Source organism: Barbus barbus (genome assembly GCF_936440315.1).
Source record: "Barbus barbus genome assembly, chromosome: 49".
In the NCBI taxonomy this organism is placed as follows: Eukaryota; Metazoa; Chordata; class Actinopteri; order Cypriniformes; family Cyprinidae; genus Barbus; species Barbus barbus.
Window position 1 is genome coordinate 17806652 of NC_136727.1, and position 19590 is coordinate 17826241.

The 19590-nt window shown below is 37.8% G+C and overlaps 1 protein-coding gene across 1 annotated transcript in view; it reads right to left on the reverse strand.

Moving 5' to 3' along the window:
- The window catches only part of LOC306867210 (metabotropic glutamate receptor 7-like), a gene marked incomplete at both ends in the record, with an annotated part of 220064 nt that overhangs the window by 155483 nt on the left and 44991 nt on the right, over positions 1-19590 (reverse strand). Inside the window, one exon of the mRNA XM_079412799.1 lies at positions 9261-9477. Within this exon, the coding sequence (XP_079268925.1) occupies positions 9261-9477 (217 nt within the window). The remainder of the gene's footprint in view (positions 1-9260; positions 9478-19590) is intronic.

The following is a 19590-nucleotide window of genomic DNA, read 5'->3' on the forward strand; positions in this document are numbered from 1 at the left end:
GGCTTTTAAAGTCATGGAGATCAGCCTGGGCAATACTGTGTAACCTGCCGTTTAAAGCACTTCCCCAGGCCGCAGGTATTCCAGTATGCTGTGCAGCATTCCTGAATACATTTGCAACTTCAATGAAAAGCACCTGAGTAAAATGAGTTACGCCTCTTTAAACCCATGCTGGGTGGCTTGTGTCCGATGCGCAGCTCGTAGTTTCGTGTTCAAAGGGCTGGAGGTGGATTGGAGCCATTAAGCCGTCTTGAAGATTTGTCGTGAACAAACTACTGTATGTTTCATAATGAAGTCATGAGTTGATGATTAACACCTTGACAATTCATGGGACAAATGAAGAGTATAACCCCACGTGTTCCGCCCTAATCACTTTTTGCGAGGTGTATCGAACAGCAGTTTAGGTGACAAAACCATTTTGCTAAGATAGCATAAGCAGTAGGTTAATCACCTGCTCATTTTCAAAACCTAGTACATAGGCAACTGCATCTAAACTAACCTGAACCTAACAAGTGACCAATTTGGAACATTTTCATGAGCAGAAACTTTATGCATCATACAAAAAAAAAAAAATTTAAATTTTAAAAAATAAGTTTTAGTCGCATAACATTGGTTAATGGAAACAGCGTCATATCGCAATAGTATTTTTGTTAACATTTATCAAATATCGCAGAAGTTTCATGCAAATCTGTAATGAAAACACAGCTAGTGCCCATCCACTTTTTTGGTGTCCTTGGTTCCAGAACCAAACCAGTTGAGGTGTATCACATATTCTACGATTATTGCAAAATATTTAAGCAGTTTGAGAGCAAAGGTAGCTGCTACTCTCTGATTGGTGGAGATTTATTTGCAGAATCATGGGTAATTTTGTTTTTCCACCAGGAATTCCACTGTTAAACGTGATTGTTAAAAAAAACAAACAACTTGGAATAATGTTGGCTGATGGCTTAAACAGAAGCAGTTTCAACAGACCAACATTGTAGGTCTGCCTTCAAAGTTATCATTAAAAAAATAAAGGCAGCGGCTATTTGCAATAGATGCTATTTACACTATGTTAAAATAGCAAGATTTTCTGCTATTTAAACTACTTTTTGCAAATAGTGGCAATTATCTGCACCTCAGTATTGTAGTACATTATGCAATAATAACATATTGAGTGTAAATTCTAGTTTTAATTCTAATTATTAAATAGATGCCACCTTATTGGGACAATAAAGCCCTCCCTACACCTACCCTAACCCTACCCGATACTTTTATTTTCAACTTTTTGATTATTTCCTTAATTTTTATTGAAAATAAATGCCTTTCCGATGCGATATGAGATTTGAAAAGGGAGAAAAAAAAAGTTCGCCAAAAGGCGGGTTCGAACTCTTGTCGACCACGTCAAAAAGCACATGCCTTACCATCGTCACTGAAACTGATGTTAGCATCTTTTTTTCAGTGTTGACTATCCCAGTCACATATCGGTGGGTGGAGTTAGTTTAAATAGCCTTTGCCAACAAGGCGGGCTATTTGCCCTTAGTGTAAATACACACTCCGAAAAATAAATTCCCCCATGGAGAAAATTAATGGGATTTTTTTTTCCAGAGCCCGACTACTGCACTTAATTATTTTCACTAATTTTCTCATAATGGGATTTTCTATTATACAACACACATGCAAGTCTACCTTTGAGTATCTTAGGGCAGTTAATCATGCTGCCTACTTTTTTTTGCATCCTAACATGCTGCCTACGTAAATAGCTTAGTAGGTTTTGGAACGGAACTGCAGATGTTCTGCACCAAACATCTTGATACATAGATCTCATTACCATGATATAAAATGACTCATACCATGATATAAAATTTTGCTCATATTGCCAACCCCTACAGTGATGGCTTTCTACCGTGGGAGAGCAGAAGGATGGTAATATACAAGCTACAAGTGGTGGGAAAAAATAAATAAAAAAATAAAAAAATCACACTCTCTGCACAAACTCTAACCTGCGTCTTGTCTGCAGGTCAATTGCACTGTGTATCCATGCAATGTAACGTTAATCATTAATCAACCGTTCAGTTTACAACCATCAAACAAGCCCTTAACCGAACACCTATTGATCAGGGTGGAGCTCCTGTGACAATTTTGGCAAAGGTCGTGTCACACCTCATTAGTCCATCACTATGTGAGCCTCTGCTGTCTTTTTCAAAGATGGAATAGGAAAAAAATCAGCTTGTTCCCAGTGGATCCTTCTCTCTTTTTCAGGCATTTCAGATTCCAATGCACTGGCTCACAAAATAGGGCATAGTGGCACAGAATTCATTGCATGTACAATTTGTGGGCCACTGGTGCTGATGGAGAAGGGTAGAGTCCTGGGAGGAGGATGAATAATGTACTGGCAAAAGGCTTCACTGTGTGAAAAGCTCTCGTTGATATGTTGGTGCTGTGTTCACCGCCTGAGGATAACAGGGGGAGAGACATCTTAATAACAGCTTTCCCCATTCAACTTGAGACTCCACAGGGCACTAAATTGTTACCTGAGCCCAAGTCGAGTCTATGTGACTGACTAGCTAATAGCCATCTGCCTTTGATCCAGTGCTATTATGAGACTTAAGCCTGAAATCAACCAAGCGATTACAACCCAGAAACGAAGGGCAACTGTCTACAGATGCACTGAGGAACAGCGAGGTCTTTCCAGGGTCTAATTCACAGCAGTGCACTTTCATGTCCTAGTTTGCTACTCTTGGTGGTTTGTGGGAGATTGAGAGGAACCGAACCTACCACTTTCCAGGGAGAATTTATGGCAAGACAACTGTGAAATTAAAGTGACGACCACTTCCACTGGGGGTGACACTAATTGTTGAATTGATTCATTCCAAGCAGGGAACTTTTTCAATCTTCAATCTCTTAAATGTAATCCAGGATAGTGACACCCACACTAATGAGTTCCCAAGTTAATTATTAAGCCAGATATCAACAAATATCGATCACATTTCATGAAGACATATAAGGGGGCAAATAATAAATCTTGTCATTTAGCAACAATTAAGATTCAAAGAGCTGGAGGCCAAAAGCATTTATCATTGGATGTTAAGGTTCTGCTAGACCTTGCGGCTGCAGAGAAGAAAATGTTAAGAAACTACGATTTTTTTTCTGACATCTGAGATCCACACAATCTTACTCCAGTGCAATTCAGGGATAGAAAACATGTCAGAGCTGCCTACGTTGACAGTGGTTTGGTATAACGATGAATTTCAGGGAGAAGGTATGGTTCATTTTATCATCTGGGCCTTGCAGAGGTGTAAACAACATCAAGTAGTTTGCATTCAGATATATTTGGTCTAAAATAAACCCAATAATGAATGCACTGCTATTCTTGTAATGATCTTGGATCATTTTATGCCGCTCATAACATTACAAATGACCCCGCAGATGTTTCATTTGCATCTAAAAGAATATGATACCACAATTCATGCTACCAGAAGTGACAGTGTAGCACCAACACTTAAATGTACACCCACCTCATTAATGTTTAGTCCACAGTATCAATTTCAGTCAACACTTTCACTATTGTAGTCATTATGTGACAGTGGTCTTGCCAAATGAGATGCTGCGCTTCATGGATGGCACATTTACACTGATACAGCGAGAGATAATTACTCTGTTCTAAAACATAGAGAGCTGCTTCACTGCCTACATAGGCGGCTGCCTAGTAAGGTGACATATTTGGAACGCACTCCATATGCAGTATCTTTGTGTGGGAGACTTGCTCCTGTTGCTCAAACAGAATACTATGGTGCTAGCAACACCAAGATAATGGGTTTGACTCACAAGGAATGCTTAAACTGATAAACTGTTAATGTAAATGTAAGTCGCTTCGGATTAAAGCATCTTCCAAATGCATAGATTCAACTCAAGACAGATTCAAGCAGAGTTTGTCATTAGCATGTTGCTATGCTAGGAATGTGGCAGCCCAAAAATACGTAACACATGCCTATAATGCTGTCTAGGCATATTTTGAAACAGAACATTTGTTTATTTCAGAATGACCCAATCCTGGATATGATAATTATCTCAAAAGCACATGATGACACCAAAAAAATGCCATTTTGAAGTCACTGATTGATAAATGACTTCAGTCAGAGTCCTATCATCTCCAGAGCCTCTGCATGTTCACTTTGCCTATAATCCTTAATACTGATTAAAACATTGTCTGTGACACCACAGTTGAAGGATCAAAGGTTCTGACCCGATTCTTCTGAGTCTGGACAGCTGCAAGTGATCGTTTTCACAGCTACAATTTGGATATTATCCTGCTAAGCCTTCAAAGGGATTTGAAGACATAGACGATGATGATAGAGGGGTTCAAATAGCCCAATTTCTTTCCCTTTGTACCCTGAGCTGATCTAAAATGTGCAAGAAAGTAGGAATCACAACTAAAATCAAAGCATTCGTCTTACCTTTCGCTGGCATCAGGAACTTCCAGAATAGGATACGTAATGATCTCACTACATATTGTTAAAAATGCAGTGGACACTGGCTAATAAGCTGTATTTGCATGATGTTTACTATTAGTGATGTACTAAAATTACAATTCTTGCCTAGATAGGGCTGTGGATGGGGGGGGGGTAGCCTTAGCCTCTCACTGCCTGTATAATGCATTGGGCAGACAGGTGAATGGTCTGACAGTCTCACTGTCTGACAATCATTTTGAAAAAAATTACATCTGAGAAATTGAACAGCAGCATCCTAAAAACCACTCAGAACACAACACCCAGCAGGAAGCAATGCCTTAGCAACCACTCAGGATATCATAGAAATTGCACAGTAATATGTTAACAACCACTGAGAGCAGCAACATCCTAACAACTCAAGACACAACCTCATAGCAACACCTTACAGTTAGCAATGCCTTAGAAACCACCCAGAACCTGTAGCAAAAACATAGCAACATACTAACAACCACTCTGAACTTCTTAACTACCATAAAGCAACACACTGCAGCTATAAATACCCTAGCAACAACTCATCATCTTAGAAACTGCACAGTAATGTGTTAGCAAACACTGAGAACAGCAACATCTTAACAACCACTCACAGAATCTTAGCAACTGCACATCCTAACAATTACCCAGAGCGTCCTCAAAGCAGCACTTTGCAGCTAACATTGCCTTAGCAAGCAACCAGATCCTCATAGCAACCACATAGCAAAATGCTAACAACCACCTAGAACACCTTAGAGCAACACCCTACAGCAAGCAACACCTTAACAACCCCTCAGAACTTCATAGAAACTATACAATATTGTATTAACCACTACTTAAAGCGGCAACATAATAACAAACACTCACAGCACATTAACAACTGCACACCAACAACCTAACAACCATTCACCTAGAACCCCCTAGTAACCAAATGCTAACAGCCACTCAGAACACCTTTGCAACTCCACAGCAATGCAGACAAAACCTTTTAGAACACCATAGCAACAAGCAACGGCCTGCACCTAGTAATGTCATAGCAACAACCTGGAACACCCTTAAAACCGCATATTAAAACGACATCAACCACTCAAAAGTACAACACACTAACATCATAGTGTTTAGTTTTCAGTTGTCTTGTTTCAATCTTTAAAAAATGTTTCTGCAACTGATGAAAGAAGCAGGAACTGCAAAGAGATTTAACTCACCAAATAAAACTTTGATTTATAGTAGAAGAGTTCCTGTTACACCTCTACAATCTCGGAGAGCTTGATTACATGCAAACCACAAAAAGCCATTTGAAAAACAAATTCTCGTTTAATATGAATCAATCCGTTTTCTCCTTGGCTGCCCTCATCTCAGGCATGAGTGTGTTTATTTGGGTAAGACCATCTGAACATTCTAACTACTCTAAACCAAATCACATCCTTGGCAGGATCTGTTGAAATTTTGATGAGAGATCAGACAACACTTGAAGTAACTTCTCTGCAGTATTAATACAGTATTAAAGACAGGTTAGCCCTTGGGATGTCCTGAATTTTATTGGATGCACACAAAATCTATCTAGTCGACGTAAAGTACTTGATGTGCAAAATGTGAAAACGTGTGATCAGTCAAGTCAGCTGTGAAAAAGCTATAAAATTAGAAATGATTGTGAAAATATTGGTACAATATCATTATTCCAAACCTAAGAACATTTTCAAGCACAAAAGACTAAAAAGTGCTCTCTTTCCTAAAAAATCCAGAAGTATTAACAATGCCTAATAACAACACCCTGCAGCTAGCATTGCCTTAGTAACCACCCAGAACTCCCTAGCAACCACTTAGAGCAACTTAGCAACTACAATAAATAAATACAAATTTGAAAAAGCATTCCCAACCCATTTTAAGTCCATAATGTGCCATTTTCAAACTAAAATGATATTTGACAATTTCAATTGATTTGTAGTCATGATTAGTCTTTCAAACAGCTGTCCATTTCTTGCATGAAGACTGCGGCAATGTTTCCTTAATGTATTTAATGAATAAAACAGACCGCCACAACCCTCAACACATCATCCCGAGGGCATTCAACATGCGTCTTTTTTGGAAATGCTCTCAGGTGCATCTTCTCCTCTAGTGGACAGAAGTTCAGTGAGCACGTTTAATTTGAATTAAATGTAGCACGTTAAAGTCTTAATGTCAGTGGTTATGCACATGCATGCAAACATACTGTAGCTGAGGATAATGAAGTCAAAGGCATTCCACATCACACAGTGCTGGGTTCTCAACCATATGAAAAAGCATTATCATCGTCTCCCACAGGATAAGCCCTGTGCCACTTGTGCACCAAAGCAATAAGAGTGATAAACAGTGTGAACTGTCACTCATACAGGATAATCAAATAAGCAAATTAGGATCATTAATAACTGTCTCCTCTCTTCAAATCCTGAGTGGACTGTAAATCGCTTCATAAATAAAAATTAATGAACAAGCCGGGGTGGTTGGCAAATCTGGCATGCGGAGAGAAGATGACAAATACCTGAAGGTAGGTGTGGACGTAGGTGTTTCGTTTGGTTTCATTTCAAAATAAAATCTGCAAAAATACTCGCAAAAAAGAGAAGTGATAAAAGACTCGTTATGAAGCAAGAAATGTTGCTAATCTGAGCTCCACTGCACTGACAGAAGAGATATATTCCACCTCACTGCTGAATTGGACAGTAAGCCCAATTAACAGAATTCGCTGAGTGCTGAAAAGCCTCTGTGAATCCAGAGATAGATAAAGATAACTACTCACGGATTTCTATAGGACATTTTGGATTTTGAATTCAAAATTCTTATTTGACGTAGCATGTTATGATACTGTTTCTTCTGTTGGTCCATGAATGAAGCTCAATGTCCCTATCTGTAAATGTACAGTAAAAGAACATTCATTATCCGTCTAAATTTGTGGCCATATAACCGCAGCGAAACACCCTGCCAAACAGCTCTGAGCACTGTTGTTCTTGCCAACATACTGACCTCTGCGCCAAAGTCTCCTTGGAAAGCCTTAGCACATATCATAAGAAGTCTTTCCCTCTAGCACTTGAAGCACTTCACACTCAAAATGCTGTGCTTTTTAAAAATAATAATTACACAACATATTTAGCCAATACATTACAACATGCTTAATTTCCCCCCCAACTCAATCGCACAGGAATATGAAAGTATTTATTGAGGTGGCGATTTTGTATGAATTTGCACAATGTGAATTTATTTCCATCTGAAATTGACTGGATCATGAAAAGAGGGTTAAACAAGGCAGCTGAAGGGGAGAGTTTAAAAAAATAAGGATGAAGTCGAAAAAGGAAAGTGCTTAAAAGATGTCTTTTGAATAACTGACAAAACATTCTGAATCAAGCTGAACGATTCATGCTGAGTTATATCATTCCCAATCAAACTATATATGTTTTTGAATTATATATTGCATATGGTTAATTTTATTCAAATCAGTGTATTTATCATATGCTAATACAACTGATTTCGAAAAGTCGGTTGAATTGCTTCAAAGAAACAATTTGATGAGTCTTTATGGCAACCAAGCTCATTGTGAAATTAATCAATGATTCTGTGAGTTGAAGAACTGCCAAACAGTTCTTCAACTCACAGAATCATTGATTAATTTCATAATGAGTTTCAATTCATTACAGATCCTGCCAAACCAGTGTTAATGCCAAAACTAATATCTGATGACGAAATGTATGCCGCGTCTTCGTTAACAAGACGAGACGGAACTAAAATGTTAAATATTAACTAAAATGGTAGTAGGACTACTGGACATTCAAAATACATTCCTATAGGCTAAGTTAACTTTCTTGTCTTTCAAAATGTGCGTCTCTGTCATTGGATTACAATCGGATGTGGGGCGTTTGCATATCTAATCTTATGCGAACAAGCGATCTGAAACAATGGCCTCAGCACCCGAAGAGTTAGGGACTGGGTGACCAGACATCCCGTTTTTCCTGGGAGTCACAATTTGTTGTCGATTAACTTAAAGTTAGTGAAGGCGCGATAGGCGGAAACTATGAAAGACTCAAATGACTAAAATGTGACTAAGTCTATTAAGCATTTTTGTCTCAAAATGAAGACTAAGACAATCAAAAATGCCTGCCAAAATAAACACTGTGCCAAACAGCCATGAGCAAAGACTGATTTTGTGTACCAGTTCATTAAAAAATGCAAGAGAATGGTTTGTTTACAAATTGACCGTCCCTACTAAACTTCTCACACTTTAAGGAGCATGAAACAATAACAAGGTTATTTTGTTGACAAACCATAGGCCCCATTAAGCAACCCCAATTACTCATCATGTCAGGTTACACCTTACCATCTAATTTGTGCCCTAAAAGGTACAAGTCAAGTTCCAGTAATTGGCTTCACTCACTAATGAGGGAGACATCTGGAATTGATCTTCTTTCCTTGGGGCACATCACACGTTGTTTTGCAAGACATTTGTGTAAAAAGTGTCTCAGAGACAAAACATCCCCACCGTTAACAGACAATTGTGTTATTTACATATTCATTTATTTGAGAGGTGAGCTACTTGTTGAGGTAAACACTAACTTTGTATTGTAGAGATGGATGAGTAAAGCAATCCAAACATTTCTCAGTGAGCAAAGGCTTGTTTTTAAAAATATAATCAGTAAACACTGGTGAAACTGACGGGTTGTTATTAGTACAACCAAAATAAGTCTTAACAACAATTCTGTTTACTTATGCAGATACTGCTTTGAGTTTTTCAGAACTTTATCTTCAAAGACTTCTTGTTTATTGTTTTGTCTGACTCACCCGCTTCTCTGGAAATCTGCATGAAGGCCTCGACTCCTTTCTCGCCGTAGCTTCCCTCCGAGGCCACTGTAGACACGTAGTTCCACCCCATCAGTTTCACTATGTCCACCATGGCTTGCGCCTGGAAGGAGTCGGGAGGTACCACGCGAGAGAAGAAATCGTACCGGCGGTCATCGCTCAGCTCTGGAGCGGTGGAGGCGTAGCTGATCTGCGGAATCTGAAACCAGGCAAAAAAGAAGGTGGTTAGATTCACTGTCACTGCGGTTGCTAAACTGAGTTGGCCCAATTTTTATTTATTTCAGCTCTTATAATGGAAAATGATGGAGTGTTTCCTGCTGTGCTTTTTGACATGGTCATAGTTTGAATGCTGGCCTACTGCGGCTTTTTGCAATGAAACTTATATCAAATGGAAAATGAGACAAGACTGTGCTGATTTTGGATCTCTCTTTCTACTGATGCAAGTGATACTTACTTAAATGAGCTAATGCAAAACTATTGAATTTTTGCCTCAAACCTTAATTTTATTGAATAGAATGTCTTTTTTTTCCCTTTAATGTATGGTTCTTGAGTGTCACTGTAATTTGTGTGTTCAATGTTGCGCTGGGTTGAAACTTTTGGTAGTAAAAAAAAAAGTTGGAAACACTTTTACTTGAAGCCTTTATGTATAATGCGTATATTATAGAAAATTATGGTTACATTATTTATGAAAAGATATGGATTACATTATTAACATAATATTAATATAATTTCAAAAGTAATTGTAAACAAAGTTAAAAATGAATAATAAAATTTGCCGATTCCTTGTTACATCTGAAATTGGCTTTTTGTTACATGTTTTAATGCATTATATTTTCTAAAGGTGTAACGGTGAATAAATAAATACATTATAATAAATAATAGTAATAAATATAGAGAATATGCAAACGTGCATTACAGCAAAATTATATGTAAAGGCTAGTGTCACCAAAAAGTTCACTTAACGTAACACATTACAAAATTATTTTCACATACAATATAAAATAATTTTTTTTTTAAAACCCATTTAAACTGATGCAAAATTTAGACCTACATCACCATGTTAAGAAGACTTAAAATTATTAAAAATGTTGAATCTTCTTGACAACGATTAAAATTATGATTCTTCCAGTTAAAGAAAAAAATTATAATACTGCAACATTTTGAAAACTATCAAAATACAGTGTCTATATGTATTTCTAGTAATGTCACCCAGCACTAATCGTGCTTGACTATATTGTAAAGCAAAAAGACCAATCCGCTGCAGTTTGGCATATGCATAATAAAAAAATTGGTGTTTGGCAGGTATCAGAAACAAACAGAAATAGACTTTCACGTCACCCACCAGCTGTTGGTGCAAGCCGCAGCGCCACATTTATCATCTTGGACAAGCTGTATAATATACTCATGTTTTTTTTTTTCAGTTATGTAATGAAACAGCGAGTGCCGCATTTCAGTCGTTCACCTCAGAAGAGGTCATGCTGAGAATATACACAAACACTAAAACGGTCACTTAACACCGTTTAGCATAAAATCGCACGGATTCTACTCCCATGTCCTCCTAATGTACAGTCAAGGATGACTTCAACTCTGAAATTTGATGATTCAACCTCTCGAAAATGATGAACTATCTCCTGGAACAAAGCTTGTTATGAAGTTATGAAAATGTCCTTGGCTGAGGCAACAGACCCCAGATGATCATCAATGATGGCCAACAACATTCGGGCTATTTTTCAGCGTGTTCAATAACCACTTGCTTTGAGTCAAATTTCAGTATTAAGGGGGACCTGAATATGTAAATGTCTTCACACAATTTCAGATAAACTAATCTGCAGCAGTCCTCGCTAGCAAGCTAACAACATCCCGTATTATCCACCAAAGACCAGGCATGTTTTCTATTTTCTGACAGATGCTTTGTCACGTCTTCTGCGTTAGAAGACTTGTACTCAAATTCTGAGCAATTCACAGTTATATTATCAAGGCATGCAAAAGTACGCTGTGCCCAGGCTTCATGTGAGTTTTTCTTTTTTCTGTTTACTCAGTAAACACTGTAAAGTAACCTTGAAATGGCCCTCATAATGCTAGTGAACAAAAATAAAATGTTATGTTCTTTTCAAGTACATATCTGGGGGGAAAACACATCAACATACCAATACAAAATACTTTATAAGGGAAAGTTAATGGCACACTTGGAGAAAAAATAAAATAAAATAAAAAACAGACCTGCAACTGGTGGGGGAATTGAGAAAATAAACGGGTTATGATTAATGATTACGGATCATGAAACTGAATTAAAAAGGAGACTTTGCAAAAATATGGTTAAGTCATATACGATAAGTTTGCTACTAGTACACACAAACACCATCCTAAAGGTCAACGCTCCAGTGAACGTCTAAGAAATTCAACATATCTTTTGAAAACTTCTAAATGAGTTTGACTTAAGTTGCGCTCAGGGTTTTCTTTGCAATTACCTTCATGCTTTTTCTCCATTTGACACAGGTCTGGGATTACTTGATCTTTGACCAAGTCGGGCCAGATGAATTCTTCTCAAAGTTAATTCCCTTCTCTGAAGAGGGCTTCCTGCTTGACAGCCAGCAAGCTTTAGCCAAATGCTGTTTTTTCAATTAGCCTTTTGATCTTGCTTGATTTAATGGTGAGTTAAGCTTTTCCATTAAATCATTTGGCAAGTAGGAAAATATATGAAGGACAGAAACATGGGGGTGGACGTGAGAACTGTGCGCTTTTGAGAGAAAAACACCAGTGTATTTAGTGATACATAAGATGAAAACACAACAGTAACGATCATGTTGCATTGAAAACAGAAGCCCTTATTGCATTGGAAGCTCTGTGCTGTATTGAACAATGTGTTTTCCTAAAAACTATTTTGCAAGCTGTCATATTCTTTGCTAATTCTTTCTCCTGGCATGCAAATATATTGGCTCTTGCAGCATGAATGCAATATTTGGAAATCTCAGAAACTTCTGGAAAGAAAAGTAGGAACAAAGCATATTTATGCACTGAATATTAAACTTTGTTATTGAAATGAAGAAACAAAATACAGAAGGAAAAGGACAAGGAATTATGGGGAAAAGGAGGAGGAATAGAAGCTAAAAATGTGAGGAAGTTGGTTCAAACTTTTATTTTCCGCAGCTTGAACCTCTGCTCACGGAGTCTGAGAGGTCATACTAACTGCTAAGCAAAATAAACACAAAATAAAAAAGACACTTAAAGTTTCAATAAATGTATCATATAAAATCTGAAACCATTGTTATGTACCATCAGTAAGTCAAAAACATATTTTTGTTTTAAAGTTGTGGAAATTTATTAGTTAAAAGATGTGGTAAACCTTTGGTGAACCTGCATTTCCCAAAAAATATATTACTTCCTGTCAGAGATCCTGAGACACTTTCATGAAACTAACTCACAAACTTCACAAGCAACTTCTTAATTATATTTTTCCTAAATGTAATGATCCAACTTTCAGTTCCCCCCAGAGTTACCACTTCAGCTAATAATAAAGTTTCATAGTTAAAGTATGAGTCAGTGTACATACAACAGTGTTTTTGTTTGTTATATGGAAGGCATTTTTGGACTACCAGCTGAAGCAATTACAGGTTGCCTCTTTCAACTCAAGTCAAGGTCCTGAAGCAAAAAGTCATCATTCAAATGGTTCAATTCAAAGACTGTTTCTTTCGCCAACAACAAGCTTTGAATATAGCTGCATCTTAAGGAGTCAGAAGGAATAGATCTCAAAACCCCAAAACGGGATCAGCTTGAAGTGAAGCCTACAGTAAAGCAAAACCCTTCCGAGTTCCTCCATCTTTCGTTCACAGTCTTGTCTCTCACAAATAATATCAAGGCCCTGGATCGTAGCCTTAGCCCTTGTAAGCTGTCAACTGTGTATTTATGTGTCTGTGTGGATGACAGGAAGGGCCGTGATGAACATTGTTCGGCTTAGGGATGGCGCCCTATTATCGGACTCCATTATCTTGTCTATCAGTGTGACTGATCTGAAGGTGGCGGATACTGTGTCCACAGAATCCAGGGGCCTGTCTTATGTCAAGTCAGGAGGAGTAAGAATAAGGTGTCCTGTCGGGCTATCCGTCAGGTGAAGGTGTCTTTTATTCAGCCACACAAACAGAGCCCGAAGAATCTCGTGGCCTTCTCGTTCTGAAGTGATTACTGGTGTCACGGTAAAAATTGGTGCCTAAAGCTGGATTGCCAGTGTGACGATAAGATAATTCTGGGACTGAGAAACTTGGAGGCATGTTGCATTTTGCTTCAATTGTCCCTCCCAAACGAGGAAAAAAGACAGGGCCAAGATTGTACATTCTGTTTACTCAATTTATGCCAAAGCAGGCTTGCGTTTACAAAATCCATTTTGTTTTCAAGACACTTGAGTCTTATTATCGCACCTAAATAGCTTCATACCATCTTGTGCCTCACACTCTGTACTTATCTTCTGGTGTGATTCTCCTTTCTGAATGGCCCCCTCTGAAAATACTCAGTATTTTTTTACTTCAGCGCTATCTGTATTTGAAGAACCATATTGAGAGTAGCTTCTTCAAATAAATGTCTGGACCAAGCCACCAGAAGCTGACAGGCATCTCTCTTCACACCATAATTTTCTATATATATTTTTTTTTATTTAGAATTGCTATCACTTTTATCTATAGCTTCCTTGCGAGCTAGTAAGCACCTCTCCAGGGTTGTCACACATCCAAACACACATCCTCATAAGTCAACATTTGGCGTTCAAAACAACATGAAAGGTTTTTTTCCACCTGCCAGTGCTTAATGAGGTCATGACCCTGGAGTCCTCTGTCTGAGCCAAAGACATATAAGTTTCAGGATAATAGATCTGCCTTATGAACGCTGGGGGTCATTTTTTGCATCCACTCGAAAGGTCAGGTGTGTTGACAGCGCTCATAAAAAGAAACAGACGAGGTATTTGACAATGGACTGACCCAGCATTGATCGGAGGTGGAGTGCCTCTACCTGAGTGAAATGGAGAATCACTGCAGACCGAGGCTACAGCATTGGACGTGTGACATGTTGGATGGCATTTCCAGTGACATTTTCCCCAACCTCCATTTTCCACTCGACACGAGCAGAACTGGTGATACTAACTTTTATGGTGGTTGAGAACTTTTGGAGTAGGACCATTAGAAGGGTGAATTTGTAACTTGATAGAGATCAAGATGAGACTGTCATTTATTTCCAAACTTGTGACTTTCTTCCGGTGAGCATGAAAGACGTTTTGACAAATGGTCACGTTACTCTTTTCCATTCAACAAAAGGCTGTTAAGTTCCAAAAAGGCACCATAAAATTCAATTTGTGCACAGTATTTCAAATCTTCCGAATGCTTACAGAAACTTTGTGTAAGGAACAGACCAGAATTTGGGCCATAATTCACTGGAATATATGTGCAAGAAACAGACAAGAAATCCATCCATAATTCACTGGTAAAATGTACACAAACCAATGCTGAACCAACCAATCACAAATTAAATGGATATCAATGACTTTTATGGCGCTTTTTTACAGCTTGACAGGAGATATACTTTCACTGTATGGAAAAGAGTTGCATGAACATTTTTCAGAACATCTCATTTTATATTCAGAGGAAGAAATTATACTGGTTGGAATGACTTGAGGTTGAGTAAATGGTTTTGGGATTGAGTGAATGGCTATAATCTGCTTCCAGTAACACAATGGCATTAATCGACCTGATGGTGTTTGTTTACATCACACGGCACATTGTTCACCGTGTCATTAACATTGAAATATCACCCAAAGTAATTACACCGTCAACCTCCTCTTTCACTTTCACACAAGGAATCTACCAACTGACTTGAGGCCGACAAACAGACCCCACCGAAAGCCGGGGATTACCTGCATACGCCTGAACTTTAATCGCAGGGCTCTGCATTCCCAAGCCAGCTCAACTCCTGACCCTTAATTAGGAGGACTAGATAATTCATGGAGAAACGCTTGAGCTTCTAAAGGCTGGGGGAAGAGAACAGCCTTGACCATCATGTACTGCAGCTGTGCCTCGTGACTCATGTCTCTGACAAATGTGTATGTTGACAAATCTTGAATTAAAACAATGATTGTAAGTACCATGCCACATGCTGGCATCTCTAATGTTCTAATATGTGACACAAGGACCCCGAATGAGTCAAGCTGGGGAAATCAAATTAATATACGGCGAGTGCCGTTGATGTGAAGTTCATTTGCCTAGTTCTTAGCGACGGCGGATTTTAATCACTCTGACCCGCTGCATGGAGGTGCAGCAAATCACTTATTTCATTACAAGTGCCCATTCTTCCACGCCTGCTGCTGATTGTCGGCTGAAAGAATAGCAGTGCGGTTTCAATTCCTTGACACGTTTTATATGCCATGGACAATGGCACATGGCATTCCCTGGGGTGAAGTAGAGGGGAGCGAAACATAATGTCAATAATCACTACAGTGAAAATAATTTAGTTAAAGAATGCTTAGAGCAGACATTCAGTCGGCGCTCTGGAAGACCTAAAGAATTTACTTTCCCGCCTTTGTAACTCTCTTATAGAGAGTTAATCCTACAAAGCACACTTGAATGGCATGATTCATCACATGAGTGTACTGTCGTGGAATAGATTATTCCTGTTTAATCGGGTGGTTTCATTTGTCTGTTCTACATGTCTCGGGAAACCAGCGAAGAGATCCACAAGTAAATTTGGAGAAAACAGTCATTGTTTAACAGCATCCTAAAGAATAATCATTTGTCTCACCAACAGAATGACTAAAAGAGTGTCTCACACCCTACATCTCGTAATAAGGAGTCTATTGTGGATGTCGGTATCGAACGGTGCTGCAGGGGAAAAAGCTTAACAATTAGGTCAACAAGAAAGGTATGAATCTTTCCCTAATTAAAAGCTGCAGTACAATAAGCTACAACAGTGCTTCTGTATGTGTTTTGTCAAGTAAGCAATGTGCCATAAAATATGTAACTGTTTTGCTAACTTTCACACAACTTGGCCAGACTTAGCTTCCAAAAAATCAATTAAAGACATGGAAAATCCACTTTCAGCAAAACCCAAATGCTCAAAATGACTGACGCCTCAAAGTCCTCTGATTGGCTAAACAATAGCGCCTAGAGAATAGACTCACTTTTGCTGCGCTCAGTGTTTAGGGTTGTCACTGGGATGTTGTGGTTTTTCAGAACAACTATCTGTCAGGGACTGTTAGTAGGGACATTTTATGCATACTATTCAATAATACATAAACTCATTTTAAATACTCCTTAAAGTAAGGATAATACGCTGGTTATGTAGTTATATACTGGATACTCTTAACTACAGCAGCAAGTTCTTGCAACTGGATTATAAAAAGCCTCCAAGCCAGACTAGCGTGAAAAACCTCAAACAACCGTTCACTCTCAAACATCAAAGATTCCCACTGCTAGAAACCAAAACCACACAAACTGAGCAAACTCCATACACCATGTCCCAATACCACTGCTGAGCCCTACACAAACACACTCAGATCCTACTGCATGAGGAAAAAAAGATGTTTCCCGCTAAAACATTGTTTACCAGCTCACAACATTTGTTTACAGCGAGCTGATGCAATTTTCACAGTATATCCTGGTATTAATTATGGATTAATTTTCTATTAGGAAGCATGATTAGTCACAGTTCATTGACACTTCAGCAAAACTGATGATAAATTGTTCATGGTAGGTAGCAAATTATAAAATCTTTTTTATTTTTTGGCACAACAACAGTGAATATTTTTTAGATGTAAAGATGTACTTTGTAGACATTTTCTAACCGTAACAACAGAAAAGTCCTGTATGTGGAAGCTAGCCAATGATAACAGAGGTAATTTACATATGCAAGTCCTAAAGTTACAGTAGGCTGATTGATTACATCATTCATTCACCAGAATGAGATACTTAATATATACTCAGGTACTTAAGTACTTCATTCCTTCCAGAGTTAAACTTAATTTGGTAGCGTTGGGTCTAAATCCACCTAGTCATGTCTGAGTCAAGTCCTAGTTTTTAACCAATTGAGTTTGAGTGGGAGACATTTATTAATGTATTTTTATCTTAATTTTTATATTGTTACTTCATTGTCTGTACTCTGAAATATCCAAAATGTCAGAGTCCAAGTTCATTCATTCAACTGCAGTCCAAGTGCCTTTTTTTTTTAATACAACATGGATTTTGTTAAAAATCTAGTAAGATACAAAGTTTTCACCCCATTTTCTGTTGCTGAATCCTCAAACTTTAAGCTTTGACATTTCCAGTAGAAACCGCCTCAAGAGCTGCGGAAAAATGGTTGCTTCCGGTGTACAGCAAGTGTCAGAGAGACAGTGGGAAATGGTCATGAAAAACAAAACTTAAGCCATTCTGCAAAACTGTATACTGCAACCTATTGAATCATATTTATGTAGGAAACTGTTGAATAAGCAATATGTTTTGTCAATGTTTGGAGTTATAATAGTCCAAATTTGTACCAAATTTATGCAACCAGGCGCTGTAATAGTAACTGCCACCAAGTAGAGCATCTAAATCCAAAAGCTTTTAAAAACAGCACCGCCATTACAAACAACAGAGAATACGGCTTAAAATATCTCTTGCCAACTTCTTCAAATTGAGATTCTGTTCTATTTTGCAGGTAAGAATGGCTTACTCTGTATTTTAGCGGCTGGGGATTTCTGGACCATGCAAATGATTCTATTTCTAGTTAGTTCGCTTTGTTCCTTATTTTGCAGTCTGTGAACCAGGAATGCAATGTGGCTTAAAATAAGTCGCCCATCCCATCCCCAACACACATACTCACGCACACACACAAGCTTCAACTACAAAGACCCTGAAAACCCAAAGCACCAGACCTACAAACAGCAATTGTTTGTGTAGAGAGATCTAAAGGGTTTGGGGATCCTGTGACTATATCTGCAAAACTCTTACATTTTGTAGAGTATATCACAAACGTGATACCATAACATTTTAGTAAATGCAGCCATTAGTTACTGGGTTATTTTTTTAATGCAATTTCATGTTGTAAAAAACATACGTTGATTTCCCACTTACAGGAAGTCCTAAATTCAACATTTCCTGTTTACTTTCTCATAGGCTGTCCTCGATAGCCAAATCGCATCTGAATGCAGTGCAGTCCTGAATCCTTGACTCTTTCATCTTATGTGTGCTGCAACGATACCCTGCAGAGGCCTGCAAACAAATGAGCCTCAAGCTGCAGTTCTGGGTTGATAGTAGATGCCACACAATATCCACCAAACTACATTTTGTTGTAATTAATTTGGGACAGAGAAGTGTGCCATTGAAATGGAGCATCATTCCCCGGGGTAGAGGGACTGTGGAATTGGGTAAGAGCTGATGTGTCCGTCTTTACCCTTTTGAGTGAAAAGAAAAATGCCTTTGGGCTCATGAGGCCAGCGAGTGCAATACCTGAGTCTCATCTGGTGAGCGTCGATGAAGCTAAACCTTTTACCCACAGGACAACTATGTAATTGGATCACAATGTTGTAGATTCCACTGTCATATTACAGTGTGGAAGATTAAACCTGTTGACACCTCTTCAAAACAAGTATAAACCTTCAGGGAAAGCAACTACCTAAATATTTAGGCAATTTATAAATTATTATTATTTTAATCTTCATATTTATTTTTCCAATCAGTTTTATTATCAGTGCTAAATTCAATCAAAGTTGTTTATTGTCATATAAACCATGTACGAAGTACCAAGACAATCTTATTTTAATGTTTCTCCACAGTCGAGACTTAATAGAATATTACTGCTATGTAAAAAAAATATACATTTGCAGAAATAATAACAAAATAGCTATTTTACTATGTACTGTATATAGCATTTATTGATATTTAGATTTAGCTTTTATTTGTATGTTTTCAGTTTTCATTTTAGCTTGAATATGCAGTCATTTAAAGTAAATAATAATAATAATAATTAGCTTTATTTCAATTTTAGTAATTTAAGTACTTCAATTTAGTTTCACTTTTTTTTCTTCTTTTTTTTAGGTTTAAGTTTTTCATGGGATATTTATATTTCAGTTAACAAAAACTAGAATTATCTATGTTTTTTATGAGTTTTTCTAACTTTTCAATGCAACCAACTCAGATGATGACCCTCTCGCAAATAATTTTCATGCATTTTCAAATACATATATAAATTGTACATTATAAAATTGTGTAAAATATTCACTTGGTGTAAATGTCGATAGAATAAAATAATAATCATTAAAATATTTTTTTTGAACAGAATAGAATTTAAAATGAAATGTTAC